The sequence below is a fragment of the Oryctolagus cuniculus genome, chromosome 3, assembly GCF_051225735.1.
Source record: "Oryctolagus cuniculus isolate XC-2025 breed Fujian yellow rabbit chromosome 3, ASM5122573v1, whole genome shotgun sequence".
Lineage (NCBI taxonomy): Eukaryota > Metazoa > Chordata > Mammalia > Lagomorpha > Leporidae > Oryctolagus > Oryctolagus cuniculus.
The window spans coordinates 49,366,267-49,381,560 of NC_142869.1; the positions used below are offsets into that span (position 1 = coordinate 49,366,267).

General features: G+C 37.4%; 1 protein-coding gene across 9 annotated transcripts in view; it reads right to left on the minus strand.

Annotated features, from left to right (window-relative positions):
- The window catches only part of GLS (glutaminase), a 93,231-nt gene that overhangs the window by 52,707 nt on the left and 25,230 nt on the right, over window positions 1–15,294 (minus strand). For 7 of the 9 annotated variants that reach the window (XR_016232019.1, XR_016232020.1, XR_016232021.1 and 4 more), the window contains exons 5-7: window positions 15,071–15,150; window positions 10,709–10,872; window positions 4,046–4,104 (exon numbers count right to left, since the gene is read on the minus strand). Coding sequence is in view for 3 of the 9 variants with exons in the window: in XM_002712344.6 (XP_002712390.2) it covers window positions 4,046–4,104; window positions 10,709–10,872; window positions 15,071–15,150 (303 nt within the window). In the remaining 6 variants the exon portion in view is untranslated. Of the gene's footprint in view, window positions 1–1,109; window positions 1,283–4,045; window positions 4,105–10,708; window positions 10,873–15,070; window positions 15,151–15,294 lie in introns of those variants that run through there. The other 2 variants (XR_016232022.1, XM_089330171.1) reach the window with 2 other exon arrangements.

Consider the following 15,294-nt stretch of genomic DNA (forward strand, 5'->3'; position numbering starts at 1 on the left):
TTTAAGAAAATTTTATGAATGAAAATTTGATAAAGAGGCACTAAGTTTTAAGAGTCTAGTAAAAGAATTAATCTAACTATATTGGAGTGTTTGACCCTGTTTGATAACATACTCATGAACTGTTCATGTTTTATATATTATAAAAGATGAAAACATCACTGTTAACATATCTTTCAATAACTTTAATATAAAGGCAATGCATTAATGTTATTTCATAACTCATTTGATTTCATGAAGTGAGTACAAGCCAATTAAAATTAAAAATAGACATTCCAGGTAAAAAAAAAATTTTCTGAACCTAGTATTCCCATAAATTAATCCTATAAATAAAGCACCATAACTCTGAATTCAGCTGTCAATAAATAATCTACCTTTCATTTTTAAAAAGATCTCAAATGCACCAACTGATACAAACATGAAGTAAATAGACCACCTGTGTCTTCGGAACATTACCAAGTCCAAGATATCATTCGTTACTCCCCAGAGTCACAAACCACCTTAAAAATGTGGCTTAAAAATAAATCTAACAGGTTATTGATGATAAAATGGAGCATTACAAAAACACTAACTAAACTTGTCTTGATTTTCATGGACCATGATTACATTGTTTAACGAGCAAACCGCATTTCTTAAAATAAAAAACACTTCTGATATTTTTTAAAAATTCAACTTCTTCAAATGACCAAAAACTGGTATGTCTCACTAAAGACATACAAATACAGAATACAGTATAGCTTTCTATTTCTAAAATAAAAAAGCAAGATGTGAAGTATGTTCTCAATTTCCCACCCTAAACCTCAAGTTACACCAGTTCTTAACTTTTAAACTAAAGCTAGGTGAAATTTTTACCATTGAAAAGACAAAACAAAATTATACAAGGATACTGCTATTTCACCTAGATGTAACTGTGCTCCTTTCAAATTTATTCTTTCCTCTAAATCAGGCAATCACACATTATCATCATCAAATAAAACAGACTGCAACAAAAAGTATTCCTTTAAAATTAGTAGCTCCCATAAAGAAAAGAGAGGAAGTATAGTAACCTTTATGTTTTTTAATTATGTGCATTTTAAGTATAAAATGACATTTTGTTTTAAAAAGGTATTTACCTATATAGCTTTGATTAAAATTTTAAATATTGGAGTTTTCCTATAAGCTTAGTAGTTAAGAATTTATGCAACACGTTCCTTCTGTCCAAATCCTCCTTTTTTTCCACAATCTGCTAATCCTTTTGAACATTTGCTCTGCCTCTTCCCCCATTTCCTGAGGATCACCATCAATCCTACAAGGAAAAAATATCAATACTACAAAATTATGAAGTAAAGAGTCTCACTAAAGACTCTATTTAATTTTTTAGGGGGGAATAACATAAAGAAAATTGTTTTTATGGTACCATAATAAAATCCTGATTTTTGAATTAAAAAAAAATCACAAATACCCTTTACCCTTACAGTCATCACCTGAAAGAGCTGAAAACAGAATTTACATCTAGCACTCATAGTAAAGTATCTATGCAGGCTCTTTGGTAAGGGACTTGTTATCCTTACAGAGAGCAGACATTGACTACACACATTCACCAAAATACAAGCCACATGAATTGGTATCTTTTACATAAGCTAAAAGCATTTCTACTTTTTATGTATAATGATGTTACTTAGAATTTTAAAAAAAAAAGTCATCAGGAGAAAACAGCAAATGCCTACATTAAATATGGCAGAGTCAATTCTAATGAACAGCAAAGTCTACTAGATTCAGTTCAAGCCCATTTCTGTTGCTGTTACAACCTACCCAGTCTCAGGTTCCTTAGATCTACAAGTAAGTAGGCTGGGCTTGACAATTTTTTCAATTTCAAATCATTATCAATTTATAAATATTATGTAATTACACAATTTGCAGAGATTAATCACATACAGGTATTTATTTGTATGTTTTGAATTCATTCTTAAAAAGATCTTCAGAGAAGTTGCATATTCTAGAGCAGTCAATCTTACATAGGGTAATTTTAGGCTTCTCCATCTAAGATCTATATAAATTTCATTTAAAAACAAATAGTACTAGTGAGACACATTTAAAAAAAAAAGAACTTAAAGTGACCTTAATTATGATCCACATCACAAAGCCTATGTCCAACTTTGTCAGTAAATTTAAATTTTTTATAAATTAAAATCACTAATCAAATTTGTAAATACAAGATGACTCAGTTAAATTTTTCACAATTGGACACTGAACCACATTTACACTGAATGTGTTTTAACTGTTTCTAATTGCTCACACTAATGTGGCTCCATGTACAGTTAATGACTTTTAACTGAAAATGATAAGTGAAACTAATGAAATGACTGTGTGATACAAGCAGACATGCAATTTCCACATGCAATATTTCAGCACAGTCTTTAAACCTACGTATCATTACACAAGGTCTTTTAACTGCATGCTGTTAAGGAAATCCCCTATTAATAATTTACATATGCTTTTTTTTAATACTATTGGTGTGCCTTGTTAATCCTTCTCTAGTGTAAGAATTCTTAAACTGGGATCTAGCTATCACCTTCAAAGGGTCTATGAAACCCTTAAAAGTTTTGTGTAAAATCATGGTACGTAGACATTCTTCTGGGAGGATCCAAAAAGATTCAGAACCATCCCAGGGTTTGTCTCATCAAGCATTAATACACACATTGTATAAAATAATTTTCCTTAATTCTAATTTAAGTTGCTTGTGTAAAACTTAGTTATTGGAGCACTTATTGAATTTCATTGTAAGGGTGCATTTACTTGAACATGTCCCATACTATAATGTAAAGCTGCCCACAGGCAGGACTATGTAATCTCAGTCATTTTCTGTAATCATTTCTTTCATTTCAGATTGACCTCTTTCTCTTATGTAAAAGTCATGAACAACTAGATGTTATAATGGCAAAAACAAAAATTTTCACAGTCTATTAAAATTAGTCATATTTGAAAACACCTGGCTATACTTCTTCATTGATGCTAGTTACAAGAATTAGGTGGGCCAATGCTTACAGAGTAACAACAAAATTTATACATTCTTAAGACAACAGTCTTCTATAAGAGTTTTTTCTCTTGGCAATATAAAAGTTATGAAAGGGAATATTTCTAATATACAACTCAGGTGAATTTTTTGTGAACTGGGCCAAGGGTACAATTTATACTTGAACATTCTTTGTGGTAACCAGGTTATCCTGCTTACTGCATCAACAAAGCCATATAGTCATGTTCTGTTCCAACACAGAATAGGTAGGCACAAATTAAATGAAGAATGTATATAAATGTCCCAAACACAAATAAAATTTATTTTAGTATAAAAATGTGTAATTAGAAGTCAAAAATCTAAAATATTTAAAATTGTGTGATAGATTTTTACAACACACAATATAACCCTTTTCAAATGCTTATTTCAAAACAATATTAGTTTCCAATTATTAAGGCAAACCAAACAATAAAAGAAAAACAACAACAATGCAAAAAAATAACATAACTTAATAATTGGAATAAGTTCTATTTTAATTATGGCATGATTTAATCTAAACAAATGAAACAAGTTCAACAAACACAGCTCATGAGTATAAAAGACTTGAGACTATTCAAGGGTAAACATACTTTGTCTTAACACAAAGTACTAAAACTTTTGTTCCTACATATGATGCTGGCATCATACAGTACAATGCTTTTAATTGTGTTTACATCTATTCATTCTGAAAGAACCAAAAAGACAGTAAAAATTTCAGAACCTTGAAGAAGCAAAAGCTCTATGCCTATTGTTCAGATTTCTTTTTAAATATTTGCCAGTTCTTCAGGTCAAGAGTCAGTTAACCACTGGAATTTACAATGAGTCATCTGTGTTTAATTCTGACCCTAAAATTACTGCATCATTTATTCTGCAATATAAACCCTAGCACTATACAAGATTAATTTCTTAATATCAAGAGAAAATTTTTCACAGTTCTTACAAACAATCCAAGATTCATCTTTATTCCTTGATTATTATAAAAGTTTACTAGGTTAAAAGGAAATGTCAACATTTTACCTTTATTAATGAGGTCACAACAATTGCTCCAGCATTTACCATAGGGTTGTGTGGCTTATCTGTAAAATTCAAAAGCAATGGCATTATTTCAAATGCCCAGTACCATTTTCTTCAATGTATAGATACTTCTCATTAACATGAAGTTGGTTTTGTTTAAAATTCGAGTCACAGTTACAGTAGCTATTTTTTTGAAGGGATTTTTTTTCCCCCAAAATCAGCTACATACTAAACTGGTTATTCACTTCTAGGAAACTGCTCTAATAACCACAGTCAAACAAGGACTCATATACAAAAAGTATAGAGTCATGAGCACATCCAAATTCCTCAACTGTCATTTATTTGCAGCATGACCCTACACAAGTAATTCAACCTCACCGTGTCTCAATTCTCTGTGTACAGGATAACAGCACCTACATTTCAGCAAAGGATAACTGCATTCAAACATATGAAATGCTTAGAAAGTGCCTGACATACTTAAGCACTTGAATATTACATTGTTTTAAAAGATTTATTTATTTACTTTAAAGGCAGTTACAGAGAGGGAGAGACAGAGAGATATTCCATTTGTTGTTTCACTCTGCATATGGCCACAATGGCCAAAGATGGGCTGGTCTGCAGCCAAGAACCAGGAATTTCTTCTGGGTCTCCCACTTGGGTACAGGGGCCCAAGCACCCACTCTGCTACTATCCCAGGCACATTAGCAGGGAGTTGGATGGGAAGTAGAACAGCCAGGACTCAAACAGGTGCCCATACAGGATGCCGGAGCCATACATGGTGACTTTACCCACTACACCAGAGTGCCAGCCCCTTGAACAATATTATTATATTAAAAATAACCTTGAAAGAAGCACATCTGGTGTGATCCCAATTTTACTTTTTTAATAAAGTGTTTTTATTTCTAGGCTTATGTATAAATACATATACAGAAGAACAAAACACTAACAGGTGTCATAAATAAAATAGTTAAAGATTTGGGGCTGGTGCTGTGGCGCAGCAAGTAAGGCCACTGCCTGCAGTGCTAGCATCCAATATGAAGTTCCGATCCAGCTCTCTGCTGTGGCCTGGGAAAGCGGTGGAAGATGGGCCCCTGCACCCATGTAGGAGACCTGGAAGAAGCTCCTGGTTCCTGGCTTCGGATCGGTGCAGCTCTGGCTGTTGTGGCCAATTAGGGAGTAGACCAGTGGATGGAGGAGCTCTCTCTGCCTCTCCTTCTCTCTGTGTAACTCTGACTTTCAAATAAATAAATAAATCTTTAAAAAATAGTAAGATTAACAAAGGATTTAAATTGTATTCTCTGTACATTCTATATCTTCTGGCAGTAAGGATGTATTCTTTTATAATTTTAAAAATTATTTAAAACTTTAAGTTCATCCAAAATCCTGTTTCTTCTAATTCTTACAATAAATATAAAATTTCAAATCTCATCTGATGATATTTTCATTTATCACATGACATAAAGGCCGCATACAAAATTCTTGGGAGAACAGTGAAAACAGATATTTTTTAAAGTTGCAAGCATACTTTCTAATTTATCTGGTGGCAGCGATTTATCTCTTCAGGAATAAGTTCTTATCTAACTCGACAAATCTAGCACAGTACATTAAGTTATTACATTATTAGTTTCCTTGAATTTTAAGCAAGTAACATTCTGTCAAGCCTCTAGCTAAACAACTCTGTACTCTGGAAAACAGTCTGCCAACTCTTCAAAATGTTAAACATCCATTTACCATGTGACCCAAGCGATTTTACTCCCAGGTATGTAAATAAGAGAAATAAAAACCTGTTCACACAAAAACTTGTAAAAATTATTCACAGCAACATTTATTAATAAAAGCCAAAAAACAGAAACAACTCAACTGTTCCATCAGCTGGCAAGTGGATAAGCAAACTGGTATTATTCATACAATGGAATTTATGAAAACGAGTAAAGTTACAAGACAGGTGAATTTTTTTTTTATTTGACAGGCAGAGTTATATAGACAGTGAGAGAGAGAGACAGAGAGAAAGGCCTTCCTTCCGTTGGTTCACCCCCAAAATGGCCACTACGGCTGGTGCTGTGCTGATCCTAAACCAGGAGCCAGGTGCTTCCTCCTGGTCTCCCATGGGGTGCAGGGCCCAAGCACTTGGGCCATCCTCCACTGCACTCTCTGGCCACAGCAGAGAGCTGGCCTGGAAGAGGAGCAACCGGGACAGAACCGGCACCCCAACTGGGACTAGAACCCGGAGTACCGGCGCTGCAGGCAGAGGATTAGCCAAGTGAGCCAGGGAGCTGGCCCCAAGACAGGTGACTCTTAAAAACATTAAACTAGGGGCTGGTGTTTTGGCGTAGAAGGGTAAGCCGCCAACATCCCATATGGGTGCCATGGATGCTCCACTTTCAATCTAGCTCCCTGCTAATGGTCTGGGAAAGGCAGTAGAAGACGGTCCAAGTGCTTAGGCCTCTGCCACCCATGTGGGAGACCCAAATGAAGCTCTTAGCTCCTAGCTCCTGGCTCCTGGCTCTGCCCTGGCCCAGTGGTGGCTGTTGCAACCATCTGGGGAGTGAACCAGCAGATGGAAAATCTCTCTCACTCTCTCTCTTTCTCTAACTCTGACTTTCACGTACATAAATAAATCTTTTTTAAAAAAAATTTAAGCTAAAATAAGGGAATCCTAAAGAATATTTATATAATTCCATTAATATGAAATTACTGTGTTAAAGAGGTATCAACACTCCCATGATCACTGCAGCACTATTCACAACAGGCAAACTATGGAATCAGTGTTAAGTGCCCAGCAATGGATGAGTAAAGAAAATATTTATAAACAATTCTATACTATTTAGCCTTTAAAAAGAAGGAAATATTTGCAACAACATGGATGAACCTGGAGAATGTTATATTAGGACTAGCACTGTGGCACAGAGGGTTGTCTGTTGCCTGCAACGTGGGCATCCCATATGGCTGCCCACGAAGTCCTGTCTTCACTCCTGATCCAGCTCCCTGCTGATGCACCTGGAAAAGCAGCAGAAGACGGCCTAAGTGGTTGGGCCCCTGCCCCAATGTGGGAAACCTGGACTTGTTCTCTCTGTCTCTCTGTCTCTGTGTGTGTGTGTGTGTGTGTGTGTAATTCTGCCTTTCAAATAAATAAATCTTTAGTAAAAAAAAATTAGACTTAAAAAATATAATTATCCCACATTATACATATTTGACATGTATTCTGTATATGGTTTAATTCTGCAATGCCCGTTCACATTCTTCCCAACCATTCAATCTCCATCCTTTCTCAGCAGTTCAGTTCTGCTAAGCTCCTATAAATTAACTCCTTTCTCAATTATTTACACATATAACACACATTCATTTGAGCCTGTCAATTATTCTTTTAAGACATTAAAACTAATGGTATGCAATTCTGAAGATGGAATTCTCCACCCAGTAACAGAAGTATTGTTTTGTTTTGTTTTTAGAATTTATCTATTTGAAAGGCAGAGTTAGAGAGAGAGAGACGCATAGAGAGATTTTTCCATCCCTGGTTCACTCCCCAGTGGCTGCAACAGCTGGGGCTGGGCCAGACTGAAGCCAGATGCCAGGAGCTTTTGCCCAGTCTCCCACATGGGTGCAGGAGCCCAAACACCTGGGCCATCCTCTGCTGCTTTTCCAGGTACTTCAGCAGGAAGCTGGATCAGAAGTGAAGCACCTGGGACAGGAACCGGCGTCCATATGGGACACCACAGTCACAAGCAGCAGCTCACCGCCCCCCCCCCAACCCCGCCACAACACTGGCCCACAGAAGTATTGTTTTCTGTATCCTGTAGGCCAATGTGCCTTCCAGAGTGGTTAACATATAGATAAGAAGGCTATATAAATATTTGTTGTTTAACCTACTCACTACAAGGTTAAAGAAAATTTCCCTAGGAGATGGTGGTTTCCAAAATAACTGTTTCCTTATTTTAAATGACAGCAAATATTGCCAACTCTTACCACAGGTTCAAAACTTCTTACATTCTAAATATTTTAAAACTATTGTTATTAAAACACTACTATTCTTTATGTGGCTTTACTCTCCAATTGGCCTCAACAGCCAGAGCTGCGCCAATCCAAAGCCAGGAACCAGGAGCTTCTTCTGGGTCTCCCACTCAAGTGCAGGGGCCAAAGGACTTGGGCCCTGTGCTACTGCTTTCCCAGGCCATAGCAGAGAGCTGGATTGGAAGCAGAACAGCTGGGACCCGAATTGGCACCCATATGGAATGCCAGCATTGCAGGCAGCAGCTTTACCTGATACGACACTGTGCCAGCCCCTTCACCTTAATCTTATCATCATAATCTTATAGAACTAGGGTAATACTAACAAACTTATCTTTTTAAATCTGTAATGCTAGACAGAGATACAAATGCACATGCACATACACAAAGTGTATAGTTTTACCACTATCATAAATGTATCCTTCACATTTTAAATAAAAAAGAACTTCAAATTGTTTTTTCCTAGGGCTGGTCTAAACTATGACTCAAGGGCACAGGATTTATTCAAACCTCAAGAAACAGTAGGATAATGCGGAGAAAAAGTCAACTGGATACCAAGGCAAAATCTACTGCTAAATGTTTTTTACTGAAGTTATTATAAAACCATACTAAATTCCTGAGTTCTTATCAAGATTTTCTCTCACAGAGTACACTAACAGTATTTCTAAAACCATAAATACACATGGCAGAAAAATTACTTACAGCATTAAGTTCTTTTACCTGAAGTCCATTTCATTTATTTTTGTCTGAACTTATTTCTTAACATCAAGTCCTGCATTTGTTTTATTTTCTAGTCTGTCTTTCTTTTTCTTTTTTTTTTCTTTTTTCTTTTTTTTTGACAGGCAGAGTGGACAGTGAGAGAGACAGAGAGAAAGGTCTGCCTTTTCTGTTGGTTCACCCCACAATGGCCGCTGCGGCCGGCACACTGCACTGATCCAAAGCCAGGAGCCAGGTGCTTCTCCTGGTCTCCCATGCGGGTGCAGGGCCCAAGCACTTGGGCCATCCTCCACTGCACTCCCAGGCCACAGCAGAGAGCTGGACAGGAAGAGGGGCAACCGGGACAGAATCCGGCGCCCCGACCAGGACTAGAACCCAAGGTGTCGGTGCTGCAGGCGGAGGATTAGCCTAGTGAGCCGTGGCACCGGCCTATTTTCTAGTCTTTAAATAACTGTCTTAAAACCAATCATTTCACCAGAAAAATCAAAATTATTCTCCTTTGCTTTTCACAGAAAAATGTTAATTTCTCTTATAAATTAGTCTTATTAGAATTCACAGTATTAATTATCTCAATATTAAATCTGGATGTCAATGAGCTTAATAAAGTGTTCCTGCATTTGATCTCTTACTAAAGTTGCTACTTTATGATAATTTCCATGAAACAAAATGGAGCATCAGGATAGAAAGATTATTGTAAAATAGGTTAAAAAAAAAAAACACACTGCTCTAAAAAACAAAAGCAGTAGGGGCCCGCTGTAGAGCACTAGGTTAATCCTCTGCCTGCGGTGCCGGCATTCCATATGGGAACCGGTTCTAGTCCCGGCTGCTCCTCTTCCAATCTCTGCTGTGGCCTGGGAAAGCAGTGGAGGATGGCCCAAGTGCTTGGGCCCCTGCACCCGCATGGGAGACCAGCAGGAAGCACCTGGTTCCTGGCTTCAGATCGGCGCAGCTCCAGCCACTGCGGCCATTGGGGGAGTGAACCAGCAGACCAAAGACCTTTCTCTCTGTCTCTCCCTCTCACTGTCTGTTACTGTACCTCTCAAATAAATAAATAAATAAATAAATCTAAAAAAAGGGGCAGTAAATCAGCAGAAGAAAAACCAAGTCTTAAGATCTTCATTTAAAAAACTAGTAAGTATAAGGCACATTTCATTTTCCATCTAGCTGAAAGAAAAAAATTATGTTAAGTATATTTTCAATAACCACTATTGCAACCTTCACACTCACCTTCAATTCTGTATCTTAACTCACATAGTCAGGAACCTAGCATATACTTCAAAGAGTAAAAACCAGAAACTAATCCATAGAAATTAAAGTTTAACCTAGTTTACAGGCTTTAGATTGTGTTTAGAAATAATAATAAATGAATATCCACACAAAATAATCAAAATATTCATGGAAAAATGAAACTAAAGATACACTTAATTGGGTATCCAAAAAAAAACCTGATAACCAACAGTGTTTTTTCATAATATGTATTTTCTATGACCTCTTGAACACTCATCATTTTGCTCCAATAATCACCCACTATATTAATATTCACACCCACCCTCCCCCTGCCCCCAGCAGTCTCCACTAAATTATTTTCAAGGAAATCTGAGACACTTTCAAGTTTTACTACAAAACATTCCCTTACTGGAAGTTACAAAGTGAAAATCTTACTCCGTTCCCACCTTCTCTAGACTTACTCCTCAGTGATAAAAGATGCCTAAAATAACTATTTTTAAGAGCAGGTGACTGAATTTTTATGGATTTCACCAAAAGCACTGACAAATCAAAGGTACAATACTTAATTATCTTAGAATTTAGAAAGGTACCTTAGTACCTTTAGTACCTTAGAAAGGTACTAATACTTAATTATCAAAGAATTTTTTTAAAAAATTACTTCAATTTACACAGAAAAATAAAATTTCTTTTTCAAGCCAGCATCTATGTAATTCTTACCATCTTCATTTAAAAACAGTTTGTTGAATCGTAATCCACTTGGCTCTTTCCCAACATATCGATGCACATATTCAGTTCCAAGATCATTAACAGCAATGGCGTATTTTAAAGGTTTTACACAAGACTGAAGACAAAAGGGAACTTTGGTATCGCCAATAGAATGCCTATTTAAAAGCAGATTTAAAAAAATAATTAACATCAACAGGAAAAAAACATAAGTAGATAATTTGAGTTATTCTATACATGTTAATTCCAATTCACATTTTTCTGTGATTCAATCCCCAAAGTTTACTTCAAAATTAAAGAATACAAATATGTTTAAGAGAGATACCACAAGACAGAAGGTTTTGTTTTGTTTTGTTTTGTTTTAAAGATTTATTTGAAAGACAGTTACAGAGAGAGGTAGAGACATAGAGAGAGGTTTTCCATCTACTGGTTCACTCCCCAGATGGCCGTAACAGCAGAAGCTATGGCAATTGGAAGCCAGGAGTCAGGAGCTGCTTCCGGGTCTCCCACGCGAGTACAGGGGCCCAGCCATCTTCTACTGCTATCCCAGGCCAAAGCAGAGAGCTGGATTGGAAGAGGAGCGGCCGGGACTAGAACCGGCGCCCATATGGGATGCCGGCACTTCAGGCCAGGACTTCAACCCGCTGCTCCACAGCTCCCAAAAGACAAAAGTTTAAAAGTACTTAGGTAATATGGGGCTGGTGCCGTGCTGCAGCAGGTTAAGCCAGCAGCTGCCACACCAGCATTCCATGTTGAAGCATGAGTTCCAGTCTTTGCTGTTCCACTTCCAATCCAGCTGCCTGCTAATATGCCTTAGAAAGTAGTAGATGATGCTTAAATACTTAGGGTCTATCAACCACATGGGAAAGCTGGATGGAGTTCCTGGCTTTAGCTTGGCTCAGCCCTGGTCGTTGCAATTATGTGGGAAGTGAACCAGTGGATGAAAGATCTCTGTCTCTCCCTCAATTTGTTTCACTCTGCCTTTCAAATAAATAAAATAAGTATTTTTTTTTTTTTTTTTTTGACAGGCAGAGTTTAGACAGTGAGAAAGAGAGACAGAGAGAAAGGTCTTCCTTTGCCGTTGGTTTACCCTCCAATGGTCGCCGCGGCCGGCGCACTGCAGCCGGCGCACCGCGCTGATCCGATAGCAGGAGCCAGGTGCTTACCCTGGTCTCCCATGGGGTGCAGGGCCCAAGCACTTGGGCCATCCTCCACTGCACTCCCTGGCCACAGCAGAGAGCTGGCCTGGAAGAGGGGCAACCGGGACAGAATCCGGTACCCCGACCGGGACTAGAACCCGGTGTGCCTGCGCCGCAAGGAGGAGGATTAACCTAGTGAGCCGTGGCGCCGGCTAAAATAAGTATTTTTTAAAAATAATTAATGTGAAGCCAGGGCTGGGGCTCAATGGATTAAAGACCTGGCCTGCAGCACCAGCATCTCACAAGGGCAATAGTTCAAGTTCCAGCTGCTCCACTCCTGATGCAGCTCCCTGCTAATGTGCTCTTCCACTGGAAGAGCAGTGGAAGATAGCCCAAGTCCTTGGGGCCCTGCACCCGAATGAGAGACCCAGAAGAAGCTCCTGGCTCCTGGCTTCAGATCAGCCCAGCTCTGGCTGTTGTGGCCATTTGCGGAGTGGATGGAAGACCTTTCTGCCTCTCTGTGTCTCTACTTCTCTCTGTAAATCTTTCAAATAAATGAAATAAATCTCTAATAATAAAAATAATAATAATGTGAAAATTTTCCTCTGAGAGCAAGAGGGTACATCTCTTTTTGCTTTTACCTGTATTCTGTCATATAAACGAACTAGCCTACTTAGAAATTATCCACCTTTTTTATACCCACAGCCTTAAGCCATGCTAAACCACAGTTAATTTGAGTCTAGATCCTATACTATTATATCATACCTCATCTATAAGTGCCTCATCTTCTGAACCACATCTATGCACATTTCCATCCACATAAAAACAAAGAATCCATCCAGTTTTACATACAGGACAGAAATGGCACCAAGTCAGGGCAGGCAGTCATCACCATCATGTACTGTAGATCCAAGCAGAGTCAATATAGACTTTCAGGGGTACATGGAAAAATGACCACCTCCACTACTAAGTATGTTATACAATGTACACAGGTACACATTTTTTCTATAAAACTTATATAACTAATCCAGACTTCAACAACCATTCTAAAAAAAAAGGATAAAAGGCTCGTATTACCATGTTTGGATTTAAAAATATGTATGTTCTAGTTTAAAATTCAATTTTCAGCATTCTCTAAGTAATACCATGAAACAAAGACACTGTTAGGGCTAGCTTTGTGGCACAGTGGGTTAAGCCACCACCTGCAATACCAGCATCGCAAATAGGTGACAGTTTGAATCCTAGTTGCTTCTACTTCTGATCCAGCTCCTTGCTAATGTGCCTGGGAAAACAGTGTAAGACGGCCCAAATATTTTAGCCCCAGCAACCACGTGAGAGACTACATGGAGCTTTGCCTCCTAGCTTTGGTTTGGCCTAGCCTCCAGCCATTCTGTCCAATTGGGAGGGTAAGCCAGAGGATGGAAGATCTCTCTCTCTCACTGCCTTTCAAATATATATAAATATTAAAAAGAGACTGTTTACAAACAGATAAATCAATGTTCAAGAACTACATGATAATTTCCTCCAAATTCAAAATTTTCTATTACATAATAAACTATTACCTCAAAATGCAAAACCAGGAATAACACTCCCTATTATAATTTACTTCTCAGCACTCAACATGTAATTCAACACACATCAAGTGTTAAGCAGACTTTAAAAGACTACAATAGGAAGAAAATGGATTAGTTAAGAGACCTCAGTGTTCATTCTACCTTTATCAACATCATGTCAACTCTGATCTCAGATTCCTTATATTCAAAATGAATGAGCCAAACCAAATGTTTTTGGTGTTGAAAATACTTAAGAATAGTAAAAAATAAAAAGTGCTTATAGTAATGATACAAACAAAATTTCAGAGGAAAAAAGCTTTAATTGGGATATCATTTTAAAAAGTAAAACCGAAATCATAAGATTAAATAAATGACTTAAGTTTTTGAAAAAATTGTATCTCTAATATAATCAATCAAACTGAATATACATTAATGGGTAGTACATCTTACTTCATTTAAGTTAAACTTGAATTTTTAAAAATAACTAATAAAAACCAAAACAGGTTGTATCTGTGAGCTCAATTTTAAATTAATGGAAAAACATCGATTTTTTTTTACAGCATAATTTTTCTTACAAAGCCAAATTACTGATTTCTAGCTTAGGAAAAAGAATGCCGGCCAGCACCGTGGCTCAATAGGCTAATCCTCCGCCTACGGCACCAGCACCCCAGGTTCTAGTCCTGGTCGGGGTGCTGGATTCTGTCCCGGTTGCTCCTCTTCTAGTCCAGCTCTTTGCTGTGGCCCGGGAGTGCAGTGGAGGATGGCCCAAGTCCTTGGGTCCTGCACCCGCATGGGAGACCAGGAGAAGCACCTGGCTCCTGGCTTTGGATCAGCGCGGTGCGCAGGCCGCAGCACGCCGGCCACAGCGGCCATTGTGGGGTGAACCAACAGCAAAGGAAGACCTTTCTCTCTGTCTCACTGTCCAGAAAATAAAAAGAAAATAAAGAAAAAGAGAAAAAAAAAGAAAAACGATGCTTCATGAAAAAAATATTCCATAGCTTTACTATTTTTCAAGGATCTCTTTCCATTCTTCGTTCTTTAAAATTAAATCACTCTCTTTAAAGTACTCTCACATCACAATCCTCTTTATTATAATTTTGTAAGTTCCTTATTTGTCAGCAGCTGTCTGTACCTGCAAAGTGAGTGTTTCCTAACTATGGCTTTCGTAAACTTCATGTTATTCTGCCTATTTTGCAATTAACATTTCACTTTGTAAACAACTAATGAAAGTTGAATATGCTATGCTTCACTGTCTTAACTCATACTACTCATATCAGGACCTAAGGAACAAATATAATGACAAGGTGAGTAACCAATGGTAAGCAATGATGTGAAGACTTTATTAGTGGTCAGTTCATTACACAATGTCATTTTTTTAATGTCATCTTTTGACAAGTCTACTTTTCCTAAAAAATCTGAAGCCAAAGGTAGTTGAATACTCAGAACTACAATGATATTTATATAGATATAATACATCAAAACTTAGTAAAAAAGTTACCATTTCAGTTCAGCTTTTAAATATTAAATGAAAATCTAAACTTCTTTGCTGCCTTGAAATTCTATCTTGTTGGGAATAATTTTTGTTATAAACAATGGTCTCCTCCATCTTAAGTTCACTGTTATGCAAAAATGAATTGGTTTTCATGTATTTCAAATAAACTTACCTCTGTCCATCTACTGTACAGACAGACACACCCCACAAATCAGGACTGAACTTGGCCAGTTGAGGAATATAATCTGCAACCTATCCAAAATATTAGAAAGAAATTCTCAAATATAATTCAGGCAAAAACACATTTTCTTCTACCCCAAAATTTCTTATTTAGCTTCTAACAGTCACACTTTATGATATGCAGTAGCTTTACAGGTTTATCTTTTTAAACAATGT